We start from the raw sequence: 27,015 nt of genomic DNA, 5'->3' as shown, positions 1-27,015 counted from the left end.
AACACACACACACACACTCATACACCACACAATACTTCCCCTGTGTTCCTGAGAATTACAGCATGACAGTGATTTGAATGGGGAGCAGTGGACAGCAGAATTTCCCTCAGCCGTTCCTGTCAGCGACAAACACTGGTTCCCTTGTTTCCTCCAGCCAAGCGACTGCTCCAGTTGTTGTGGTTGGATAACACTTGGAGGAAGCCACCGAGGGCACGACAAAGGGACAAACTAACTTTGTTCACCTGTAAAACAAACTGGCCACCACATTGACTGCAAACCGTTTAACCTTTGCCAAGTTAATTTTACCACAGTCCATTTTTACGTTTTCACATAAACTGAAGAACTAAATGCTTCCTGCTCAGATGAAAAAATGATGCCACTTCTTAGGCTAATAAAATCATGTTAGACAACCTTGTTCACAAATTGACTTTTCAGATGTACTTTTCACTAGAACTTAAAAGACGTGTTCAGTGGTTCTAATCCAATATGGCTTCCAGCTTTCTGATATAAGCTTAGAAGGTATTAAAGCAGAATTATTGCATTTTTAGCCATTAAAGAGCAGAAGAACTGTTATTGGTGCCAAACTGTTAGCTGTGAATTGGCTACATACACGGGCACAGAGGGGACATTATTGTCCAACTTCATTGGGTTTTTGGCCAGGGGATTGTGAGATTTTATTGCAACTTCTGCAATATCTGCTGCCTTACCTTTGACACACAGCTCCATCGTCTGGGTACCAGTAGCTTTCAGCATTGATCGGATATTACTTGTGAAATTTAGCCAGTCAGATGGTGCTGCTGGAGGGACATTGCTCAAGACCACAGTGTGGTGACTGCAGGAATGCATGGGCGGCTGCATCAGAGCCTAAGTAGCAAATTTTTAAATTCAAATGATTTTATTGGCAATTTGTAAAAAAAAAAATAATGAAAAAAATAATATCAATAATTCTGTTCATCATAAAATAATAATAAAAATGCAATATTGTAAAATGCTGGTCATTGTATCCAATAATTGACCAGGAGGGGGTTCCCAGCAAATAATTCAATCCATAAGTAACACAAGGACACAATGTATGATGAATGTATGATGTATGTTATATTCATGGATATCTTTCTGTACTAAAACATCTAAAAGTAAAAATCTCATCAGATGGAGGTCTGTGGTCTTATATGTGTCACTTTAGTGGGCCACTGGACAAAACTATCCCCTCTTTGCTTCTGTCACAATGCAGGGCTAACAGATTGTCCAAGGTCGTCTTATGTGACTGACTGCGCTAAATTTGCTCTGGTTTTGTTTGCTGATTTCTGACAGCAGGACTTGAAGGTAGGCAGTCATGACATTTGTTTGTGAGTGTTTTCGACACAAAAAGTGGGACAGGCGGCTTTATATGGCAGTTTTAGGGCTGCTGATTATGCTAATGATCAAATGTCACATTCGTGCGCCCCCTCATGAACAGGGAGCATTTATCAGTCTGAATTTAAGATTAGTTTGTGTGATTGAGAGAGTTTGATGAACACTCATACAAACAAGCCTCACAGAAAAATCAAGTCAGCTGTGATGTAAGGGAATTAGTGTCTCTGTACCATGACTAACCAGAAAGTCTTCAGACTATACATAAACTAACTGTATCTGCACTTCTGATCTCTGCCACCCAGTCAGCTACAACCAAGGGTGTTTGCTGGTGTGTGAGAAAGACAGAGAGAGGACTTAATTCTTGGTAAGCGTGAGAATGAAGTGACAGTTGTACATGTGTGTAGCGTATAAGTGAAACAGATGGCATGAGCAAATCTTTGTATGAGTGTATTGCCTTCCCGCCTGTGAGTGAGGATGGTTGTGTGTGTGTGTGTGTGTGTGTGTGTGTGTGTGTGTGTGTGTGTGTGTGTATACTTGTTTTTGCAAGCAGGACTTGCATCCAGCAGCCCCCAGGTAAAGAACACGATGTAATATCTAATAACTCCTGATAATCGTTTGGCGCTGGGAGCCAAACAGGGTCTCCTGACTCACATTAGCAACGCTCCACCGACCACACACACACACACACACACACACACAGAGTGCCCCTTATCACACAATATGGCCCTATATTGGTGTCAAAACACTAACAAAAATAGCACTGATCCGAAATTTCTGTATCTCTTTCACTGCCTGAGATCGTTGAGCCACGTCTTCATCTCAGATGCTGCGAGTGGAGTGACGTGGCTTAACAGGAGCTGGCTGATGGTATATGTGTACCCCCTACATTGCCTTCTCCTAACATGGCAGAAGCATATGTCTTCAGTTATTAGCCACATGTGCTGTATCCCCATCACTTAAACTAATGTGACCCCAGGCAAAGACTTCTGCTTGAGCTGGTGCTAGAACTTGTGTAATGTTAGCTACCTGCAAGACATTGCAAGCATTACATAATCTTCCAGAATTCAATATCCTGTCCATTTCCTGCCTCTCTAGGTGAGACTTTATATCCCGGCTTCCATAGATAAATATTCCCCGCAGAGAGGCTGGCTCTTTGGAATGTCGGACGTCTCCCTCGTTGCGCAGATGGGAATATATGTGGTGGCAGCTGGAGCGGAGAATATGGGGGAAAATATTGACTTAATTGACAGCTAATGCATCCCAATGTCTAGCTGTAATAAAGTGCTGTTGTATTTGCTGGCCACCCCATGTGCTGCTTTCTCTACTGTACTACACAGGATGTGACAGATTTGATACTTGCACCTGAAATATTTCACTATTTATACCTTTGTTTCTGGACAAATCACACGTTTCACTAGAGAGTCATTTTTGCATCATGATTTAACTTCCGTGACAGGAAAAACAAGGAATCCTGCAGCAGATGGTCCCCCACAGAATCCAGCTCTCGACATGACTCAGCCAGTCTGTTCTCCAAGATGCTTGGAACACATGCCAAGTACACTTCGTATGAAGTTAGTTGGTAAATAAAAGCCATTCTTAGCATTATTTTTGAAAGCATCCTGCCTTTACTTTTAGTGTAACTGCTGCACAGTACTGTCTATAAGAGGAGTTTGAAACAATTTGCAGAATTAGGGCTGCAATGATCGGTTATTCTGTCAATTTTTCTTTTTTTTTCCATAACCTGTTAAGTCTCTGAAATTTCAGTCATGTTTTGTTCAACCAACAGTCCAAAACAAAAAACAATACAACAACAAAGAAATAATATTGTGTTCAGTGATATATAAAAAAGAAACAGCAAATCCAGTGAGAAGCCAGAAGCCAGAAGCAAACAATGTTTGGCATTTTTTCACTATTTTTGCTTGAAAAATTAACCAATTAATAAGCTATTGCTACATAGCTAATGTTAACGTTAGCATGAACAGCTCTTTACTTCCCAGTCTAGAGGAAAAGTTGTGAGTTCAGCATCAAACTTAATTTCTTTACTCGCCAAAAGCTGTCTCCAGTGGTGGAAAGCAAGGCCAAAGTTATCATGTCTTCTACTGAAGTTAGCATGCTAACCAGCTAGCCCCGGCCCGCCTTGTCACTTTCTGATAGTGACTCATTGTAACCTCTAACCTGCTCTGAAGACATAGCATTGCCCAGGGGGTGGCAGCTGGGGCATTATAACGTCTTGTACTTTAAACGATGGTGGAAACTATTGACAAGCGACAACCTCGGCAAGAAACCACATTCGGGGGCAGAGAAAACGTGGAAATAGCCCCTTTAGGCGCTGGCTACACTAAATTCAGCTCTTCTTCTGCAGACTTATTTTATTTCTTGCCAAATACATATTCCTCTGACTGGGCATATACAGTCTTTTGCAGTTCTCTCCTTTGTTCATGAAGTGGTCTTTGAATATAGGGTATCTCATCCAGTATTGTGCTACTTGCGGGTGCTGTCATGTGTTGGACGGCTCCTGAGCCTCCCCACATCACAGCCAGGGTCCCCCTGGGCCTCTCTGAGCACATGGGAACATGGGAGTATGTGAAACCTGACAAGACCTCCAACTGCCAGAGAAAATGGAGACCCTGTGGAAACATATCACTGATAGCTAATGTATAGATTCAGTCAGAACAGTTGAACTGCACTTTAAGCGGGGTTGGAGTTAAGCTGGTGTGGATGTTATAGCAGGGACCTGGAATCGGCACAGCAGCTTGTGGCATGGCATCAAGTCAAACAAACAGTAGAAACCTCCCATGGCACTTCAAAGTGCTTAATGTTGAACTGTGGCCAGTGGAGTACCGAGGCTTTCTACCCCCTGTTGCTCCTGAAACCATGACTCAAAGTGTACTCTGTATGTGTGTAGGACTCTTATAGCCTGTGAGCTCAGTTATCATTGTCAGTGAAACTTATCAGCAGGTTTGAAGTCTTTGACACAAGCTTGTTACTTGACAGCAGGGGAGCTGAAATATGTAATTTCATCCACTCTTCCAACAGGTGCCCCTGTACGCAGTAGCCTGCCAAATACACAGGGAAATATTCTTGAACTCTGGCTTTAGTCAGGTATTTGGGCCTTCACAGAAACAATATATCCCTCAACAGATGTTTGTAATGAGAGGAGCACCTTAAAGAAATATAGCTGATACACTGTTGGGGATTCCAGTCTTCCTTTGCTGCAACCCAGACTGTAAATCATATTTAATGTCACCAGACATGAGGAATGTACAGTGTGGTGTAAGTGTGTAATTGCCGTAATAGAATGATGGGCTTGACCTTAAACTGTCGCAGTGGAGCACGCGACTGGAATGTTTTCACCCAGAAGACCTTAAGTCGAAGAGCTCTCAGTACGTCCAGCTCACACATTCAGACAAGCACAAACTCTCCATTCACATCCAAAGTCAACTGTTTGCACTTTTCATTTATAACAGGCTCCACTCTATGGAATCTGGCTTCTTATCGGGACATTTTAATACCAGTCATCAGCTGTGATTAAGTCCCAGAAAAGGTTTGATCAAGCAGGCGGCACACAAGAACAAACCTAGCATCACGTCAGCTCTTGGAAATTCCATTTAAAAGGCAAATATACAGGAAGTGTGCCGACTGATATGAGTAGGACCCCCAAAACAAGCCTCATGTTGTAATAATTTTTTCATTTGTCCCAAAACAAGAAGATAATTACAGTACTTTACTTCGGCTCATGAAACTGCCAGGGTAAATGTTGCATTGGACTCGACATGTTTGTGAGGGTGTGTCAGGGGCTGTAATTTTGCTGAGGGGCCAGAGAGAGGCAGTTAAGTTGTTAATCTCAGCGTCAGGATCTGTCTGGCATTGCGTCCTGAGTGTGTCAGCAACATAGTGGAAAACACAAGCTGAGTAGTACAGTGAGTTCTATTGTTTTTGTTTTAGTTTAGCCATTTAGCTTGAGCTCAAAGTCTGGCACAGAGCGCTGCAGATCAGAAACAATGGTCATTACGAGGACTGAAATCCACATCGACCAAGCCAACAGTCTGTTGTGAAACTTCTTGAGGGTATATGATTCTTAAAGCAGTGGATTTGCTCTTTCTGCAGCTCACTTATATGTGAAGTTCATTGGGTTACTGGAGATACTGAGAGGATTTTATGTCTGGGGACAATCAATTCAGCCTGGTCCCACAGTTTGTCTGGCTTAATTACCAGAAAAGGTAATTTGCTGTTTGCTGTTTGCTGTGTTGTGCCACCATATAAATATTGAAGCAATGTTGTAGAAATAAAGGGATTAGGTGGCATAAAATGTTGATTTTCCATATCAGGAAGGTACACAGAGCGATTTCATGAGCTCTTGCTGCAGCACGGATGCCTTTGTAGTATATGAAGTTGTTATAGTACTTGCAGAGAGTAGTGTAAACTATCAGAGAGCTTAATTTGCCACTGATGACTGCAACATAGTTTGATAAATAATCTGTTGGTGGAGCATCATATGTAATAACTCTTAAAGTGTGATTATTATTCTAAACAGATGAGCTGCCACTGAATGGTTTGTTTCCTTTATCACAGTCTTTTGAGTCATTTCAGTTGATGGATCCAGCTAACTCAAGCTATCTGCTCCCACAGCTTTATGCAGGTTTTGGCAGGTTTATTTAGGAAGGGGATCTGAAAATCTCGAATGTCTCTAGCGTCTGTGATAATGGATCAGCACTCAATACGAGACATACCAAGAAGAAAATAAAGTCTTCTGAACCCTGAAGTCAGTCATGGTCCTGTGTTTCCACTGCATTTATTGAAAATAAGGCATAAAAAAATACTCTCAATATTTGAGATGGACTGCAACAGTGGGGTCAGCCATATAAACGCAAATGTCGCAGGCTGACAGACTGAATAACTGACTGAATGATACGGTTACACCATTGGTCGGCCAGTCGAGTGTTTGAGATTCTCCATTGGATCTTTCAAAATGATTTGATGTGAACAAACAGTGTTACCACTTAGAGTGTTTTTTTTTTTTTCAATAAATCACCTAACGACAAATCTAGTGACATTTTGGACAAACCTTAGCTGCTCTTTGTAGAAGACAGTTGCCAGTTTTGCCCTGCTAGTGCAAGGTCGGACTTACCCTCCGCAGACACACCTCTCTGTGCATCTCATTCAATTGACCACACGGCAGCTGATCATAGACATGAATCAGCTTCTGACTTTCTCTCTGAGTGATCATTTTACACAGCACAGCCTTTGTCTTTAACTTTGTTTGGTGATTTTTATCAGATGACATACATGGCGTCAAAGTAACTCTTTCATACTTGCTCCATTGTCTGACAACAAAAACAGAAAACCATGTGAATGAGAACAGCTTTATTGCAAATTAAGTTTTGACCTGGTCTGGTTGAATTAGAGGTTACAGTTTTGAGATGTGTTGAGATTCAGGATACACTGAGAGCACTGGCAAAGAATTCCTCTCTTACCTATCGTGGCATACTGTAACTTTCCACCTCTCTCTGACATGCACATGGTAACAAGAACAACAAGAACGCTCCACCAGCGCTCTGAGCTAAACAAGACCAGATGTGAACGTGGGACATGGTCTCTGTATTCCCCTGTGCCTTGGTTGCTTGTGGCATCACGCTTCCTCGGATTGGTCGGGACAAATTGATCTCAGACAGAGCTATTTGAAAACTATTGTGGAGTGCACTTTGTTCCTCAAGGCAGTTCTTCTTTTTCCGTGTAATAAAAGCTGAAACAAGTGAACAGTCTGAGATGCTGTGACCCAGTTATTATGGACTGGACTGCCTGATCCGCTTAGTCTCTGTGTGCATGTTGAGGTATGGAGTGAAGGTAGAAAGCGGAAGGATGAGGCTAGGAAAGTGAAATAGTATGAAAATAAAATAAATAAATCTTCTGTGCAGAATTGCTTTTGAAACAAAGCCAGAGAGCCACAGCAACCCGTAGAGGCTGAAGTGTTCATTACAATCCACAAGCACAAGTTGGACATAATGAACAACATGGAAAACAGACAGTGTTGGAAAAGGAAAGGCATGGTCACCTGGAGACCATAAATGTCAGGAGTTGGCCCCATTACATTTAGATGTTTCTGGTGCACAAGAAGTTTTGGCCTGATGTAGCCCGCTGTGGAAAGGCCACAGGGTTACCAGAAGCATAAATATTCACAGCAGATTCCATGTAAATCCCCCAATCTGTTTCTTTTATATATCTTGTCGTGGACTAAAGTCCCAATTAGGTTCTCAGGAAAGGTCAGGGTGTCAGCAAAATCCTGAGGAATCATCCACTGAGGAAAAAACTGAATGGCCATCCACCTCAAACAACATTCAAATAGAACTGGTGTTGGGCTCGTTGATGGCTGCTTCTCCAAGTTGGAAAAACAACCGACCAATCGGAGTTTAGCAGGCAGGAGTAAGAATGGGGGTATCATCTTATTACATAGCTTGTTCTCTATCTAGTGACATTCATGAAAAATGGCAACACAGGGATGTAGATAATGAATTAATAACTTTAAAAATCAACATATTTCAGTGAATGGTGACATTACCTGCTGTTAGCAACCAGTACCGCAGCCTCCATGTCAACTGAAAATGCTGCCAGCAGAATGGATACGCCACTTGATACTGACTGGTTTAAATAAACTTACAGCAGATGTTATGCAAGCTACACTGTACTACACTGTCAGTGCTACTGTGTTTGATTCAGTGTGTCTTTGTGTCCATGCACAGGAGCAAGAGGACCCCAACAAGCTGGCCACCAGCTGGCCCGACTACTACATTGACCGCATCAACTCCATGGCTGCTGTAAGTCACACTCTGAGTGTCCCCAGATTACTGAATATTCCCTGCCAACTTTATTCTGCTATAACAGTATATTTTACTTACTTAAGGCGTCTGACTACTACTCAGAGGTCACTCACTGTTCAGTCACTCTCCCCCAGATTTTTCTCTTGGCTTGCTTTTATCATCTCCCTGCTGGCTGCTTGTTATATGTGCACGTCCACATTCCTCTGCTCTGACCCCAGCATTCACACACACTGTGATGACAAACAGGCTATTTAGACACTCAGCACTTTAGTCAGTGAGAATGACTGTCAAAGACACAGAGCAAAGCCAAGATGGCAATATTCATTATTTCTAGCCTGAATGGCTGCCAATAAAGAACAACATGATACCATAACAAAACCACTTTCTACCATGATCTCAGTATCATTTTATACAATTACTGTTGTTTGTCTGTTGTGTTATTTGGTTGTACATTTGGCCTCTGACTGGTTTGTGCCAGTGACCTCTCAACCTGAGTCCTTACGTGGGTGACAAGTTGCCTCCCAGATGTTTGGAGATCATAAAATGTGACATTTTAGGAGCTGCTCTTAAAGGATGACATGTAAGCATGAAATTTAGCAACTAGCAAGTCATTGGTGGAGACAGCCTTGCAATTCTAGCAAGAGTTCCTCATATCAGTCACAGAGCCAAGCAGACCAGCACTTAATACATTTACTAGTCTTTCCAGGCCATTGATTAGATAAACTGTTCAACCATAGCTTAAACAGACCACTTTAAAGATAGAGCCAAAATTTAATATCTCTTTATTGCCATTTTGTTTGTTTTTCTGGCAAACGCGTCTGTGTTAACAATCCATGGGTAAGGCTGCTATTTTTACAGCTGTTTTTGTTTACTGCCTCCACTCAGGGGACGACAGTGAGCTACTTCTGAACGCTGCTCCACTGTACCTGAGCTGAGTGTCGAAGTCTGGAGAAACAGTTTTTCTGACATTTTCTTAAAGGGCAGACCGCACCTGCACACACCTGCACAGACACACACGCATAGACATACACAATATTTTAAGTTACGTCAAGGGAAAGTGCTGATTTGTGAGTTGACAAGAACTTTAAATTCACCAGGGCTTTTGCTGTGCTTTTTTTTACTGTATCTACTGCAAAAGACACTGAGCCTTTGCAAATCATTTGTTTATAGTCTACTGAATAGTATGTAGAGTTTTAAAATGTGTAAAGCAAATGTAAAATTGTGCCAGTGTGAGATATTTCCACTTTCTTCTGTGGTCTAGAAAATGTCAGCGTGAATAATTGCACAACTACTGGGGGAAAAAGTTGTTTGAAGAAAAAAGGTAAAGCAAACTGATTCATGATGGAAGCAACTGATATTATATTATGTCACTGGCAGAATTGGTTTTGCTTGCATAAAGAAGATTCAGATTTTATGACTTTATAATAGATGAAATAACTTATTGAGAAACATATTTTTTTGGAGTCTCTGTTCCCCTTTTTGTACAAGTGGGCTCTTGTTCGAGCCCCACTTTAGCAGGGTCTCCCTTATTCACCATAACTCCAGCCAATTTCCTCCACTTCCTGACTCATTTTTCTGCCCCCACTAAGAGTTTTCCATTTTCTCCAGCACAGTGCTCCAGACAGCATCTTGACAAGAGAGTGTTTTAAAATTTGGAGGTGCTCTGCTTGTCCATGACTTCATGTCTTGGCTCACAGGCGAGCTCACCAGGGACAGCCCTTCCACAGTAGCGGAGTAGCTGGATGAGCTCATTTTCGTTTGCCGCCCAGAGAGATTACTATACAACCAGCATCTTGATGTTCATTCATAAAACCTTGTCAGAGCCCCGAGGTTGTTTGTGATAACTCAAATGTCCTCATGACTCAGACAAGAGTTACTGTAGCCCTGCTGTGTCCCAGCTAGTGTGCCGAGCTTCAGAGCTCCCACCTGGATAGGGCTGTATATGGACAGAAAAGGAGATCCAACACAGTGGTGAGGGGAGAGGCTTCTCACCAAATAGTAATGTGAGGAAATACACAGAACTCAGCTATTGCATTTTTTTCAGCTTCTCAGCCTCAAAAAAAGGACTCAAATCAGCATTACAAAATGCAAAAATAACTGTGGAGCCATATTGACCAGTCAGTTAGCAAGTCAGTCAGTAAGAAATCTGCCTTAAAGGTCCCATATTTTACACTTTTCCTGTGTTTTATCTGAAGTGTTGATATCCATAAGAAGATATATTTGTGGTTTTAAGAACCAAAAATCATCTCAGTGTAGTTTTACATCTCCTCTCTCAGGCTTCTCTCTGGAGCTCTAGCTCAGTCAGCCAATCAGAAGAGAGGCTCTAGCTCCACTTATTGGCTTCTGATTGGCTGACTGAGTGACCGAATAAAAATATAGCAGATTTCAGGTAAACACTAGGAAAAACCAAATCCTGCAAGGTTGGATGGTGGGTCTAGGTGGGCGGGGCTTGGGGCATGGCTGAGAGCAGTGACTGCTTTGTTGTGACATCACAAAGTTCCAGAAGTCCTGATGGCTCATCTTAAGGCTCAGTTTTCTGAATACAGGCTGTGTGCATTTCTCTGTGGACTGAGGCTTTGACACTTTCACAGTTTTAATATAGAACCTAGACCTGCTGCATAATCAAAAAAGACATGGAAATCTCACTTTATACAATATGGGACCTTTAATGTTATTTATTTACACTAGTAATTTTAATTAAAAATTCAATGTCCTATATCTCATTTAAAGCTTATATTTGGTGTTCTGTGTTAGAATTATACTCTAGATTAATCAATACTTCAGTCAAACCGAAGCAAAGTGTGTTTTGAAGTTATCTCCCGCTTTTAATTTAGATGTGACAAAACAAGATCACACTCAAGTGGAAGCACTTGCTAGTTTTGATGATGCTAATGTTCAACTTGACAAGTGCTACCAGAAATGCTGTGTAAATATCATTATGTAAAAAAGTTTGACCACTTTATCATGAAAGGCTAGTAAATCACACATTATACAATGTCAGCTGTTTCTAGCCACCCAGGAAAAACAGGATAATCGCCAGGTTTCAGCTAGTATGTTAGCTTTATTAGGTTTTTTGCCTCTGACTGACTCTGCATGACCACTTTAGTGAAAATAATCTTGTTTACCTACATTTATTTTTGAACAAATGCCTTTTTTTACTCTACGCATCAGTGACGCACATGGTCCAAATTAAGGTTTTGATGAACTGCACTCATCACTCACTCAGTTAATGATGCGCTGACGACTAGCTTGAAGGCACAGCTCTGGCTCTGGGGGGCACTTCCCATTATAAGGATTTAGGGAAGTACCTTCTGCTGGTTTACCAATCGGCTATAATAGTATCCTTATGTGCATGTTGGCCACAGGTTAGAATGAGCTTACAAATAGCAGATGTAGGAAGGAGCCATTTGGCTAGACTCATTGACACGGTGAACTGGCTCGCAGCACGACCAAATCATTCACCCTCCCCAACACTTTTTGTGTCCAACTTCCCATTGACTATGAACATATTCGTTGAGAGAAACTGGAGCCAGAGCCTTTACTTCTTGGCACAGGGTGCAAGAACCATCTGGACACGATGGATGTTTTGACTGCGCTGTTTCTAGATTAAACACTCTCACACACTGGACGGACCAGAGCTGTTGTTAGGTAGTCAAACATGGGGTGGCTTTAGTTCGCTATGTGGGTGCTGTTTGTTGAAAAAAGTCTGTTCTTGCTAAGAAATATTTGCACTCAGCTTTGACTTGCACGTTTTTTTTGTTGTTTTTTTTAAAGGTGGAAGGGCTGGGAAACAGGGTAATGTTTGAGCAAATATATTTTTCAAGCAAATTAATGGGCAGCCACTTTGACTAGCTTACTCCACTGCTGAAACACTCATTGTTTGAACCTTAGCACTTGGCAGTGTGCTGCCATGGAAAAAGCCTGGAGAGGCTAAACAGAAGCCCTGTGGCCCTGACTAATGGGAACACAGAAGCCCTTTGATGTTGCTGATGGAAGCCTGTTAGTGATGTAGAAATGCATTAACACTACTGCTGGCCTAAGTGTTTTTTATGATTTACCTTATTTGCTGAAAGCTTGATTGGAGCTAATTGCCAGGATGACTTATTTTGGCATGTTGCAGGCTGTAGTTTCAAACGGTTCTTTAAAAGGAAAATTAAACTGAAGGGGAAAATACACATGATCTATTTGATTTCTGATGCTTGAAACACTAGCTCACTAATGAGGCTCTGATTATACAGTACGTGCTAATTGAAACATGTCAATTTACTTGTAAAGAGGAGGAAATGTGTACTGCTGCTGTCGTATTGCTGCCAAATTAAGATTAACATTCTTGTGTTAAACCAGTAGAAACAATGAAAAGCTATTCATTAAAAGTGAAAAATACAGAACTCATGCCAGTAGGTAGTGTGTTCACTGGCACCTACTGTAAAGCCATAATTGAGGAATATCAATCAGTTGTTTTTTCACTAAATTCTATCTTCATCCCTGCAGATGCAGACCCTGTTTGCCTTTGATGAGGAGGAAATGGAAATGAGGAACAAGGTGGTAGAAGATCTGAAGACGGCACTTCGGACTCAGCCCATGAGGTGAGTGAATCTCCCTGTCTACCTGCCCCCTGACCTTTCCCTCTGCTGCAGTGAGTTCAGAGCTCTGCAACGTTCAATCATTTTCAGTCATGAGTTTCTACTGTTTCTACGTGTTGAAGTAATGCCATACATATTAAATTTAGTTAATGATATAACATGCTACAGGAAAGATTGACTCCATGAAGTCTGTCTTTTGATGCAGCAAAGCGGCCCACTTACCGAACTTCCAACTGAAATACCACCAAATTATATATATTTTTAGATCAGTTTCTCTTCTGTCATGGCCATCAGCAGCTGTTAGGCATCACTCACCACATTCAAGGACATTGTACAACCCACTAATACAAACTGCCCCCCCCCCCCCCGTCAGCAGCTCCTCCGGAGATGTCTATCAGCCTGTGCCAGTTGTATGATGCTGTGGTCTGGACCAGAGAGAGGGTGTTGAGTTTTCTCAAGGGAGGCTATGAAGCGACAGAGCTCATGTGCAGAGTGACAAAAACCTAGGACAGCCCAAGTGTCTGGGTCATGTCTGGGTTGTGTGTGTTTTTAGGACACGTGTGTTTGCATGATTGTGTTCGTATCTGTGAATGTAAGGGTATCAGACCACTGTGCCTGGAAACAAGGTTGTTCAGGAGCTGCTTCTAGGGTCTAGACACAAGGTAGGAATTCATTTGAAAAGTTGCTGTTTCCAGCCCTTCCACATTCTTCAGTGTACATTCTCATATATTCATAGTAAAACATTTCTTGAGCGGATTATACAAAAAGTTGATCATTTTGAAATTGTTGAAAGTATTCATAGCCTTTTACTGATGTTACTGTATGCCTTCATCTGGGTTACGAATGGCCAAATGTAAGTGTTATTTGTACAGGTCCATATCATTAGTAAAAGGTAAGGCAAGGCAAATTAGCAAGTTATCATACACAAAGGTTACTCAATGTGCTTAGCAGAAATAAAACAAACATAACAAAAATGCAACCAGCAGAAACTGGTATGAAACACAGATTATAAAATAGATTGACAGATGATATCTAACTAAAATACAAGATTAAAAAAAGTCACAACAGTTGAATGTGGGTGTGGAAAAGCCCACAATAATTGGCTGTAGCTATATTTAATATTACATCACAACATCCATCACAAAAAATGTACAAAACAAAACAAAAAAAATCACAGTACAGTTATAATGTTAAGACAATGAACTTGTCAAATGTGCATCTATGGGAAAAATGCATAATGTTGCATGTTGTTGTGATATTGTGATGTGTCAATTCATTCTGATGGTTTCTTTTGGTAAAGTGATGAACAAAATACTGAACATCTTAGATTTACCATGGAGGTGATGGTGTTGTCAGGATCAGTGTCGTAAGTTTATAGATAAATGAGTATGATTTACGATTCAATAAAAGCAGTAATTTAGAATTGACTCATTTGTTCCAGAGACCAGGGGATTTCTTTAAATGAGGGGAGAAAACTGGGGATACACTTATTAAATATTAAATTTGATTTACCACCAAAACCTGCTCAGATTCCTCTCTCACCCAGTCCAGATGGGGACTATAAATATGTTACATGGGCCCTGTGCACCAAAACTATGAAAACTGACTATTTTAGACAGTCACAGTCAGAAAATAAAAGCCCAGTCGTATAGCTACATGTACTGTATTTTAGGTTTAGGTAGAGGTAAGTTAGCACGCTATTGTTCTTCTAATAGTAACCCTGGTGAAGGCATTGAGGCTGTACTAAGTAATAATAGCATGGTAGCAGTTTGAGCATGTGGTTTAAGGGAGGCAGAGCTGTGGATGCTACCTTGTTCGGTTGCGACTGTAGGTATTGTGTGGTTTAGACAGTTCAAACTGTAAATATGGTACATCATTAAAAAAATAGGTTCCTGAATTTTGACCGTCTGTGGAAAGGGACAATAACTAATCTAGTATAGTGCCAGATACTTAAATGTTTATGCATCTTTTTTGTGATATTTTGATAGTTTACAGGTTCAGCTCTGACTGTGTTTCTCCCTCACTCATTCACAGCTTGTTTTATGTTCTAGTGTACTTCATTTACCTCATCAGAGGTGTCTGTAATGACTCAGTCAACACTATTCAGTAATGCACTTGCACCCACACTGTTCACAGAGTGAGTTATTGCTCTTTAGCACACAGATGTTTTTCAGTACGATAGCCGTGGTGTGGGGAGCAGGTGTGTCCCACAGAATATGGGTGTTCAGGGAAAAGCCTGGGCAGAGTGTTAATGTCCTACCTCTGTGACAAATGAGTGGCTATGGCAAAAAGTCCGCTTTGTGCTCAGATGTCCCGGGGACATCTTAGCACTGCACCTAAGAATCCCCTTTATGTGTCAGTGTGTCCCTTTGTGTGTATTATACTGTCTTTATGGCCACATTCTGTGAGACATGGTTGTGTCTGTGCGTATTGAGCTTTGATTGATGTCTGCCTTTGGCCTCCCTCCATCCCTCCCTCTGGCATTTCAGAGAGGCAGCTGGGTCTGGTTGTGAAGAGGTGCCCTTGTGCCCTCAGCCCGCTCTGCAGGGCCACAGGACCCAAACACATTGTGGGCATGCAGGGTGCCAGGCAGAGCACACAAAAGCAGCTCATTGTCAACAAGCCACCCACTGTTGTCACTTTCACCCACAGGCTGATTATAAGCTATTGAAATGACAAGGTGACATGTTCTGGTCATGTGTTCTCCTGCATGTTACTGTATTTGGAGTGTGATACGAGCACAATCCAACAATCCAACCTCATTATAACCCTCCAATGTGCAAATTTCAGTTTAGAGTAAACTAATGCAAACTGTAGAGGTACCTGACCTTTTAGTTTGGGATGCCTTAACATGGAGATCTTCTTGTGATCCCACATTACTGTATGTAGTGTGGAATTTTTTTTTCTTCAGGTTTTAAATGCATGTCAGGGCCTTAAGGATTAAGAGGTGTCCAGTAAAGAATTCAGTATTCCACAAGCGAAGAAGCAGAAATTAGACACAACTGAGGAAAATTAAGATAATTCTATTTCATGGTCAAATGAAATTATGTATTATCATATTTCCAGTGCAGCTGCAATGGAACGTAGACAGAAAACATTTCATAGATCTACTTGTACAACAACAGTCAGACTTGTGCTTTGAGATGTGTATCTGCTTTCTCAAGTGAAAACTTGTTGTCATAACTTCACACCCACAATGACAACAGCATTGTGGGTAATGTACTAAATGTAAACTAAAGTAGACAGGTTGACAGCAAGGTTGGCACGACACAAATTAAATCACAACTTTTCATTTTAGAACAACTGGAATCTGGAATCTGGAATCTGCCTGCTGTCGCTGAGCAGCGTCAGCAGGCAGATTTATCCTTGCTTTGAGTGATGCTCTACTTTTGCCTTTTACCAGAAACAGTTTTAATTGTTATAATCGTTAAACTAATTTAATGGCCCAGATGTCTTATTTCAAATATCAAGGTGATTAATTATAAACAGCCATATAAAGGAGACATTTGGAAAAAATGGCTGGAATTTTCTTTCACTTAAATTTACAGCTTATCTCATTTTCTCCACCAGCAGTTATTGCTTAGTTTATCAGCTGTCAAATGGAGCTTAAACCATCATGTTGGGAATGTGTGTTTACTCACATAAAGCTGAGTCGTAACTCAAGTGGGGCATCTGAGGGCCAATATGCAAACACTGCAGGCGGCTGTGTGGTCAAATCAAACCTGTACAGTCTGGTGCACATTTCAACTTCGCTTCCAAATACTGAAGTATTTACTCTCTTGTAGGAACTCATTTTAATGACACCATTAAGTGTACTTACGTAATCCCACAGGGTCATTTGCACATCTGCACTGATGTTTATGCCCATGTTGATGAGCGGGCCGTGTGGGCATTCTAGTATCGAAGGCATCACGCCCCTCAATCACTGTCATTTCCGTCATGAAACAACTTCACGAGGACAGGAAATGAGGCTTTCCTGGAGGTCACTGAGGCTGTGCTGGCCCAGAATGCACTGCGGTCCCAAACTCATGTCAGTAGTGCATTGCAGTGCTTCCCAGGACAGCTCTCATGGACATTGTTTCTGCAAGTCTCTTCCAGCAAGAATATTGACTTCAGTTGACTGCAGCCGTTCCCCTTGCTCCTGTGTCAATAACCCTTTGGACGATTCGCTACCACCACATGCAAATATTATCCTTCAAAACATTTTGCCGCCGGATCTCTCTAAGATTCAGCTTAACAGAGAGTGAACTTTATATCTGTTTTCACATATTACCAGATACATTAGTGGGGGAGCGGAGTATCACACCTTTAAAGAGTCTTGGATCGAGCAGTGTTTTTGCTTCTCTCAGAGAGCAGATTTCTCACCCTTTGCTACTGAGCAGTTGAGGGGGGAAATGGAGAGAAAAGAGGGCCAGGTGGGTAGATACAGGCAGGTTTAAAGAGACTGATCCTGCCGGCGAGGGAGGTTTGTACTGGCATGGCAATAAACAGATGGATAGTGGGAAAATGGTGGAGTGAAGCACAGGGGCTATACTCTGCCCTTACTTTAATCCCTGTTAGGTTTGGCCTTTCATCTAATTACATACATTCTCTTTGGTCCTGCTTAGAGCCACTTACACACATATAAAGTACCGAGTTACATGGAGGTAAAAAGTTTGTCTAGTTTAGTTGTTAAAACGCTGTATCTATGTCCCAACCAAGGTCTTGAGAAATCTGGGTGCCGTGTTTGCTGACCAGCTATCCTTCTCTGAATCTGTCTCCTGGCCACACCGCTTTGCACTATACAACATAAGAAAACCACCCAACATCCACCATCCAACTCTTGGACCAGGCCTTGGTTATCTCTCATCTCGACCACTGCAGTGGCCTTCTGGCAGGCCTCCCTTCACGCACACTGAAACCCTTACAGATGGTGCAGAATGCAGAAGCATGTCTGGTCTTCAGTCACCCTAAAAGGGCACATGTCACTCCGCTACTCTTTGACCTCTACTGTCTACCCCTGGCCCCCTGATTCGGATTCAAGTCACTATTGTGTGTCTTCAGAGTGATTTCTGGGTCTGCAACCATCTACTTGAACTCATTCATACAAGCTTATGCTCCTTCTTGGTCACTGCGTTCCTACAAGGCAATTTCAGTCCAGACTGTTCTTGTCTGTGGTTCACTGAGGGTGGAACAAGCTACCGAATGCTTTCAGATCAGGGGCGTCCCTCTCTGTCTTCAAGAATCTCTTGAAGACTCATCTCTTCTGAAAGCACCTCCTCTCCTAACACCTCTAACACCTTAACATTCCTAACTAGTACTTACCATGTACTTTCAGTGCGCTTCTTTTCCTGATCTCATTGCTCTTAATGAGTAGATGGAGTACTTTGTACTTACTCACCAAGGTCTCCTACTGCACTGAAGCTTTAGTGTTGTCCCTCACTTGTAAGTTGCTTTGGATAAAAGTGCCTGCCAACAGAGCACTCATGCATTTGATGAATGTCTCTGTATGTCTGTTGTGAGCTTCATCAACACAGGAGCCATTACGGCCACATGGCCCACTTGAGACTACGTCAGACACATACACACTCATGAACTGCTCCCTGTGGATTTAATGATAAACCCCGTCCATAAGAACCATTCCCTCTCTGCTGTGATATACTACACACATCACATATGTGCACTGTGGCCAGGGATTTTATTGTTACCCTTAAATAAGTGTGTTGCCCTTTGTTCAGCCCTTATTTTACCACAGTTAAACACTGGGCCTCACATCAATAAATTATTTGAGTGAGAGCCGTGGTGATATTGTATGACTTCTCTTCCAAATGGCACCCCTGAAGGAACTCCTGGGCCCTCGTCCACATTCTGGCCCTTTATACCAGAACAAGACGTGTGTGAATGAATGTGTGTGTCCCCGTGCCTTTGGGTAGGTGAGTGGGTGTTTGAAGGAGATGTCGAGTGTGTGTGGACGTGGTGATTAAAGGAAGGACAGGAGAGAGGCAGAGAGCACATGATGGCTCGAGTTTGTGTGGAAGTGTTGCACTTTGATAAGTTTGCGTGGTGAGGCTTTGCGACAGGAATGAACTCTTGACCGACTGTCTGCCATACGGAGGTTATCCACAGTTCAGAAGAGGCAGAATGTTTTGCCTTTGTAGCTAAAACCTCAAACAGCCCATTTGGTTGGAATGAGTTTCTGAATTTAAATTTGAGCATCTGGATTAGTTTTCCACACTGTCCTGCTCATTTAGAGTCCTGTCTGCCTCTGGTTGAGGGGTTTTTTACGCTTTTTAGATCAATGGAAATTACATGACCCTTGTGGTTTCTTTAAATATGGCTCACTCGCAATATTGGTAATCATTTAATGATGTCAAAAAAGTCGATATCTCAGGTATCTGCAGCTATCCTAACATTACCTTTGACCATCCTTGGCCCCCGACTCAACACCCGTTGCGGCCATTTTTTGCTCCACTGTCACTTTTGTTTAGTCCTGTCTCATTCCACGTTTTATTCCTCCCTTCTTTCTTTTGTCTGTGTGAAGAACTTAGTGTGTGTGTGTGTGTGTGTGTGTGTGTGTGTGTGTGTGGTTGGCTCGGCCTCTGTATTGTTCTGCTCTGCCTGAGCTCATATCGTATGCAGCAGTTGTCGAGCACTCGCTGTCTTGAACGCAACCCCAGCGGGTTTTCAAGAATGCAGTGGTTGTTCCAAAAAAAGAGAAAAGAAAAAGTGGAGGCCTGCACGCCACTCGGCTGAGCGTGAATGTCAGTGGATAGGAGAAGACAAGAGGAGACTCTAAAGTCAGAGGAGATGGGATCCACTGATTCAAGTGGAGGAGGAGAGAGAATAGCTGGATGTCAGCTTACAAGGTTTTGTTAACAGTACACAGGATTAGTTACTGTTGAATATCCTTGAAGGAGCCAGGCACGTATGTTTGTGTGAACTTTTCTTAAAGTGCATGTGTCTGTCCCTCCACTTCCCAGCAGTTCAAGGTGCATAGGGTGCGTTCGTGCATGTGTGTATGTGTTTCTGGCAAGCTGTCGGCAAACCAGCAGAGCAATGAAAAGGCAACGAGTGAAGCCTTGAATCCCGTCCACCCTTTTGAACCCGGGCTCCAAGAACAACATCTCTCACCCTCCGCTTTCCATACATTAATCACAAGAATGTTCAGCTTGATTTCTCCTCCAGTCTGAAGCCTCGCTCCCTGTGAGGTGGCCCCGCAATTCACAGACAGGCGTATGACCATCGCTGGCTTCTCTGCCAGCCAAGGACTTGTCACCATTATAAGATGAGTATTTTTAACAGCTGGATCCGTCCTGCCTTGCTCTAGTTCCAGTGTCTGTTTTACATCTGAATCAAGTCATATCTAATATATTGGATTTATTTTTTTTTCGCCACCTTATTGTTGAGTGGAGGCTGAGACTGCAGTGTCTGTGTTCAAACAAGAAGCACATTGTCTGCTGAAAGGTTGTGTGTGTTCTCTGTGATTTCAATGCATTGTCAAGGATGGCTGTCTGTATGCATGCATGCATGGAGTATGATCTTCTTGATCTCATCCAGGCGCTGCTGGGAATCGGTGGATTATATGTCTTTGAGAGATTTACTGGTTGTGTCAGGTAAAGTCCGTGTGTGAGTGCCTGTGTATGTATATACTTCTGCTGGAGATCTGGGATTGATCCTGTATGTAGGGGAGTATAGGATAATAATTGGATGACTGACATTTTTGCATCATGTTTTTTCCATGCCTTCCTGAGCCAAGACAGCAGTGGGAGGGGATGGAAGTTCTGACATCAAAACTATGTATCTGTTACAATGAGGAGCAATAAATCTCAACTCTCAGACCCTCTCCCTCCTTTCCTCACAGTCTCTTCAACTTTCTGACTCTGTCCTTCTTTTCTCTTCTTCTCTCCCGCTTTCTCTTCTTCCTACAAGCCCTCATTTGTTTGAAATAATGTATGAGGACTATCAGGAATCTTAGTGAGTGGGAAGGTCATTTACAATACAGCCTACAGTGTGCTCACTGGATGTGACATCCCTCAGTGTTTACATGTCCTGTCTGTCATTCTCTCCCAGAGAGGTTAATGACTCACTGCCTTCTAATTAGTTCAGATAATGAGGGTTGTCAGCAGGAACCTGGATAACCTTTGAGTGTGAAATCTTAAAGTTTGTATTGTTTGTAATGTGTGGGTTAGTTACTTAGTTAGCCTGTGTTACAATGTGGAGTTCGGAAAATGTGGGAATTTACCAGGCAGGGAGATGTTATGTGTTACATTATGGGAACAATAGGATTCAGTGTTTTTGTTCAGGAAATTTCAGCCTCTGCTGCTTCAATTATAAGCAGTCTCTAGTAAGTTTCCCTCCTTTTGGAATTGCTATTTGAAATCACTGGAGTGCCTTTTTAATGAAATGCTTCATCAACAGAACAATATCAAGCTCTTTTGAAGACTGCTACTGCTGTAATCATCATTCAACTTCTAAATCATACTGTATTTTTGTAAATTAAATTAATTTGCTTTGGTTTTCTGTTGGTTGGACAAAACAAGTAAATTAGAGATGTCACTTTAGACTCTGGGATATTGTAATGAGCATTTTTTCCTACTCTTCTCAGCTACACTGGATGTTAGTGCCAGTCTGTCAGTTGGTCTGTCAGTCAGTCCACCACTTTGGTCAAAACTGAAATATCTCAGTCACTATTGGAGGGTTAGCCATGAAATTTTCTACCTTTGTGGTCCTCGTAGAATGAAGGTCTCAGATGAAATTTTTAGTTTATGACCAAATACCTGCAAATCTAATATAACATTCTACATTCCCATCAGTGTCTGTTGTACTATGTGTTTAGTGCTGATAAGCAAATCATAGCATGATAATGTGCTGAGCTAAGATGGCAAACATGGTAAACATTATACCTGCTTAACATCAACTACTGTGAGCATTATAGCTCCAAGCACAGCCTCCCAGTGCTGTTAGCCTGGCTGTAAACTCTCTGTCTGGTTTTATGGATGAAATGATTAATTTGAAGAGTTGGGAGTGGTCTTCAGTTGGATGAGAACCAGGGTTGTCCAGCATATATTTCTTTAAATACATCAGTCACTCTGTGAACAAAATGGAAATGAACAAACATCCATGAAATTTGCCTTGACACAGAGTTTAAGTGCTCCACCATCTTCACAAACTGCAGCAGTGCTTGCCCTTTATATTCCTTATTTACACCCTATTCTACCACTATTATACTTGTCTTAATCTGTGCTCTTTTCCCCTGCTGCCTCCATCAGGTTTGTCACACGCTTTATAGAGCTGGATGGCCTCACCTGCCTCCTCAACTTCCTGCGCAGCATGGACTACGAGACGTCAGAGAGCCGTGTGCACACCTCCGTCATCGGCTGCATCAAGGCCCTGATGAACAACTCACAGGGCCGTGCTCACGTCCTGGCCCACCCGCAGAGCATCAACACCATCTCACAGAGCCTGCGGACGGAGAACATCAAGACCAAAGTGGCGGTGCTGGAGATTCTCGGGGCGGTGTGCCTGGTGCCTGACGGACACAAGAAGGTGCTGCAGGCCATGGCACACTACCAGAAATACGCTGCAGAGAGGACTCGCTTCCAGGTGAGAGACACTGAAGTGTTAGAGGTGAAAACAGCTGTCTCGTTCTGTGGGTCATGTCTAATATTTATAATTAACTTTTATGCTTTTCTTAACAATGATACAAAGTTCTTTACAAAACTAAATAAAACCAAACAAGGCAATAAGAACATGAGAACAGTGGAAATGACGATGAAATAAATGAAGATGAAAATAGATAATATCAAATAAAAAAAATAAAACAGTATCAATAAAAATCTACGTCAAACATTCCCAAAATACTTAAGGAGCCTTTGTTGGAGACATAGGGGAGACAAAATATTTCAGAGTAATACTCACACAAATCAAACCATGGTCATTTTGATGAGATGGAGACTCGTGCTGTAGGGCCTCAGACTCTCGGCCTTGGGTTAAGTCAACACACAGGCCATATTAAAGGCAGGTGAGGACATCCAAAGTTATGGGGGTCAGGGAATGTGTAATGCTCTAATGACTAGCAGGACTGAGTCAACAAGCCACATCTCACACGTCCCTCGGGGTGTGTGCAAATCATGCCACCTCAGGCTAAGTTAACACCACAGGAGCTGAGTGATTCAGAACTTATGAGGCCTTTGAATATTGGTTTGAGTTATGATTAAGCTGCTGAAGTATGTCGGGGGTCAGTGTAAGAGAGAGAGATGGGCGTGAGGAGTGAGAACGGTCACCGTGTGTAACCTGGGTCTCTTCAGTGTTGTGTTACAGCGACTCACGTTTGTAATGTCCTGAGTGACACGTTGCTTTTGTCTCTGACAGAGTTGCTAACTCTCTGCTATCCATCTATCCTGACCATTTAGACACTGCTGAATGAGCTGGACAGGAGTACAGGCCGCTACAGAGACGAGGTCAACTTGAAGACAGCCATCATGTCCTTCATCAATGCTGTGCTGAACGCTGGAGCTGGGGAGGTCTGCATGAACACCCATATGTCCCTTTTTAGAGTCACACTGTCAACAAACATAGACAAACCTTAGTTGAATGTAGTTGGAAAGGAATCATATTGATTGTTAAATTCAGTATTTCAGAGGTGAAAATGCCACGGAAGAAAACAACAAACCTGCTTAAGTTTTAAAAAAAAAAAAAAAAAAAAAAATTCCATATCTGTTGTTAGTCTTAGTGTGAAAAGCTCCTGTTAGCTTGCAGTTAAAGAGTTTGAACTTAAAGGTTCAACATTTTGGGAAATATGCACTTATTCACTTTCTGGTTGCTTGACACCCCTGTGCAGTAAATATGAAGCTGCAGCCAGTTAGCTTAGCTTAGTATGAAGACTGGAAACATGGACCAACATCTGTCCAACTGTTATAAAATGCACCTACCAGCAACTGTAAAACTCAAACCGAATAACAGATTTTGTCAACATTGCTCACAGCTAAACTAGCTGTTTCCCCACTGTTTTCATTCTATGTGCTAAGCTAAGCTAAACTGCTGCTTGTAGCTTCATATTTACCGCTGACGTGATGCCAATGTGATCAAAGTGATATCAATATTCTCATCTAACTTTGTATATCCCAAAATGTCAAACTATTCCCAATTAGAATGTGTTTTGTGTGTCAGTGAGTTGTCTGGTGATTGTAATATTGCATGTAAAGTCTACTCATGTCTGTTAAAGCTGCAGTTACCTGTTTGGAAGTGTTCTTGTGTTCCACCCACACAGACTGTGTATTTTCTCAGAGGGGGAAGCACGCAAGTGACAAGGGTCACACGACTTTCCTGTGACAAATCTTTGTGCATGTGGTCTTATAGTTCACACACTGTGTTTCCAGGACAACCTGGAGTTTCGCCTCCACCTAAGGTACGAGTTCTTGATGTTGGGCATCCAGCCTGTCATCGACAAGCTCCGAGAACATGAAAACGCCACTCTGGACAGGTGAGAATAAAACCTGATAACATAGTCATCCACCTCAGTGAGTGTGTTCTGTGTTACAGACCAGAGAAAATAATACAGCTTTATGTGAAGAGGTTAAACAATAATGATAGCAACTATTATTATTATTATTGTTATTATTATTAAATACACCTTTTTTTCTGTACGTAGTTTATTGTTTCTGTTTGAACTTACTAAAACCTGACATGTGGAAAATTGACATTTACCTTTGACAAAACTGCGCTCACATTTGTGGGTAGTCATGATGTCACTCATGTTTCCAACTCCCAGTTACACCTCTTATGAACAAACCTTCAGTGGCAGACATACAAACAGAGTTATTGGAGATTAGGGGGGGGTTTGTGTAAGAGGTTCTCTCAACCCCATTGTGTTTAACCAGACTATTATTTCTCTCTCTCCAGACATTTGGACTTCTTTGAGATGGTGCGGAATGAGGATGACTCAGAGCTGGCCAAAAGATTTGATATGGTGAGTAATCTACAGTGACAACAGTCTATTTTGTTGTCAGACCCTGACATCAGAGACTGCACTATTTTGCCTGTGTGGCTCTATTTGTCAGAAGTCAACCAGAGCAATTGTCGGACTTAAAATCCATTCAAGAGTGATTATGTTTTTTTTCTTAACAGGCCCATATAGATACTAAGAGTGCCAGTGCCATGTTTGAGCTGATCAAGAAGAAGCTGAGCCACACAGACGCCTACCCCCACCTCCTCTCCATCCTCCAGCACTCCCTGCAGATGCCCTGTGAGTAGCCGCGTCACAGGTTTTCATGAAAATCCTTCATCATATCTGGAGTGTGTTCTACATCTCAATCCGACTTTTGATATTGGACACATACAAGCTTATGGGGATTACCTCACTATTTCTGCCTTTGACCTCACACCCAGATAAGCGTGGTGGTGGCAGCCTACAGCACTGGCAGCTCTTAGACAGGATCCTCCAGCAGATAGTCCTACAGGACGACAAGGGAGAGGACCCCGACATCGCCCCCCTGGACAACTTCAGCGTTAAGAACATCATTCGCATGTAAGTGCGACCTCATTATCCTCAACCAAACTACACACTTCAAAGGGGTCATACAGTTTATTTCCTCTTCTGTTGCATTTACGTGAATGTATATCAGGGATGATACTTTATCTGAATCATTATCGTGTTTGTTCACCATCTTCAGACATTACTGTACTGTGAGAGGTGATCCAGGCCAAACATTATACTGTAGTTCACACCAGTGTAAGAGAAAGTTACTGTAAATGCACTGTAGTTCCAACACTTTCTCCATGCCTTTTTAAAAGCTCCCCCTTATCCTCTGAAGCTGTAAACACGCTCTCATTTCTGGAAAAATCTTGTGGTTAATGCGTCCAATCAGCATCACTTCTAATTCACAAACTCTACTTCACTTCAAAGAGGCAGTGGAATATCATGAGTTATGCATCAGAGCTTTGGCGTAGGGAAACATCTACAGTCATCATGTGTAATAAGACTTTTAACACTCTCAGTCTGTCTATTTCTCTTTGCGAGCAACTGTGCCAGTGATGGGAGTGCAGAATGTGACTGCACAGGAAGGTCAGGTGAAGTGAAGGTGGCAGCATGGGGCCGCGGGCAGGCTCGGTGGAAGCCGTGCCCCGAGTGTGAATTGGCATGAAAGTGGAAGCTGAAGATCAAAAGGAAATTGCTCTAATCGCATTAAGGAGGATAGGCCGGCCAAGTCAGCCATGTTTAGGTGCAGTGAAGCAGTCACTTGGCTTCATGTAGGAGACAACATGGAGAGATTCGTCTCCAAATGATCATTGACACTTGCTGGGTTTTGTGGTCTGGGTTTCACTGAATTTTGGGATTAATCTGGACTTAGGTGTAGGTAGTGTTAAAAGATGGCATTTGGGGCTTTGTCCATATAATACACGTGTGTGTTTCTCTTTCATGATGTGCTGTCATTCTTCTCTTTCACCATATTGTTTCTCTCCTACTCTCCTCATTTTTGTGATTTCTGAACCAGGTTCAATGATGAAGATGAATGTGTTTAGTCTCAGCAGTGAAAGCACCATAAAAAATGTTGCGTGGTAAAACCTTAGCCCCGGCCAGCTCCTAATTTGTTCACTAATTCAGCCACCATTGTTTGTGCAATCAGCACACTTGAGTGTAATTCTTTCCAGTAGCGTACAGAAAGTGAACCTGGGTGCTGTATCTAAGCCCGGACGTCCATTCCCGTCCGCTGCAGATTCATCACAGTGGTGAAAACCTCCCCCTCACTTTACGCTACTGCCAAAGAATTGTTGTGTTTCCATAAACTCTCCTAGAGTAAATTATGCCTGGAAAAAGAGCGTGTAAACTGAGATTCCCACATAGTTTTGGCTCAGTGCCGGAGACCGTGACAGTTCACGGGTGCAAACCTACAGTCTTGTGCCGTGCCGCCTCGGAGGGGGGGGCGGGTTAAAACAACTGTTAAAACAACCGGGAGACAAAGTCATTCATCATCTGCGGTTACCATGACGACGGATCTGACTAATCACACGTGTGCTTGACCCAAAATTAGCGCTCTTGTACAAATCATACTTTTCCACAGCTATGCCGAGGCTTTTATTTGACGAGTCAACAATAAAGTCATTGTGTGTTTCTGTTTTAATGAGTCGGATCGTTGCTTGAACTGTGATTAAAACAGCACTGACTTTGTAATCAAGTTCAGACAGCCCTGTTCACCAACACAAACACTTAGAAGACCTAAATCTGATTAATGACCAATTTGCTTTTAAATGGCCTTCTAGATTTCCTCGTGTGAATTGATTACAAG

The 27,015-nt window shown here is 42.3% G+C and overlaps 1 protein-coding gene across 4 annotated transcripts in view; it reads left to right on the top strand.

The window, feature by feature from the left end:
* daam2 (dishevelled associated activator of morphogenesis 2) overlaps nucleotides 1-27,015 on the top strand; it is a 95,316-nt gene that overhangs the window by 48,138 nt on the left and 20,163 nt on the right. For all 4 annotated transcript variants that reach the window (XM_071471109.1, XM_071471112.1, XM_071471110.1 and 1 more), the window contains exons 4-11: nucleotides 8,091-8,165; nucleotides 12,660-12,754; nucleotides 22,000-22,333; nucleotides 23,143-23,253; nucleotides 24,109-24,212; nucleotides 24,632-24,698; nucleotides 24,857-24,974; nucleotides 25,118-25,256. In XM_071471109.1, the coding sequence (XP_071327210.1) occupies nucleotides 8,091-8,165; nucleotides 12,660-12,754; nucleotides 22,000-22,333; nucleotides 23,143-23,253; nucleotides 24,109-24,212; nucleotides 24,632-24,698; nucleotides 24,857-24,974; nucleotides 25,118-25,256 (1,043 nt within the window). The remainder of the gene's footprint in view (nucleotides 1-8,090; nucleotides 8,166-12,659; nucleotides 12,755-21,999; nucleotides 22,334-23,142; nucleotides 23,254-24,108; nucleotides 24,213-24,631; nucleotides 24,699-24,856; nucleotides 24,975-25,117; nucleotides 25,257-27,015) is intronic.

The sequence above is a fragment of the Trachinotus anak genome, unplaced genomic scaffold (assembly GCF_046630095.1).
Source record: "Trachinotus anak isolate AG129_WGS33_773 ecotype Australia unplaced genomic scaffold, CSIRO_AGI_Tana_v1 ptg000033l, whole genome shotgun sequence".
In the NCBI taxonomy this organism is placed as follows: domain Eukaryota; kingdom Metazoa; phylum Chordata; class Actinopteri; order Carangiformes; family Carangidae; genus Trachinotus; species Trachinotus anak.
Note: the sequence above shows the minus strand (reverse complement) of the source record. Positions and strands in the feature narration are given on the sequence as shown.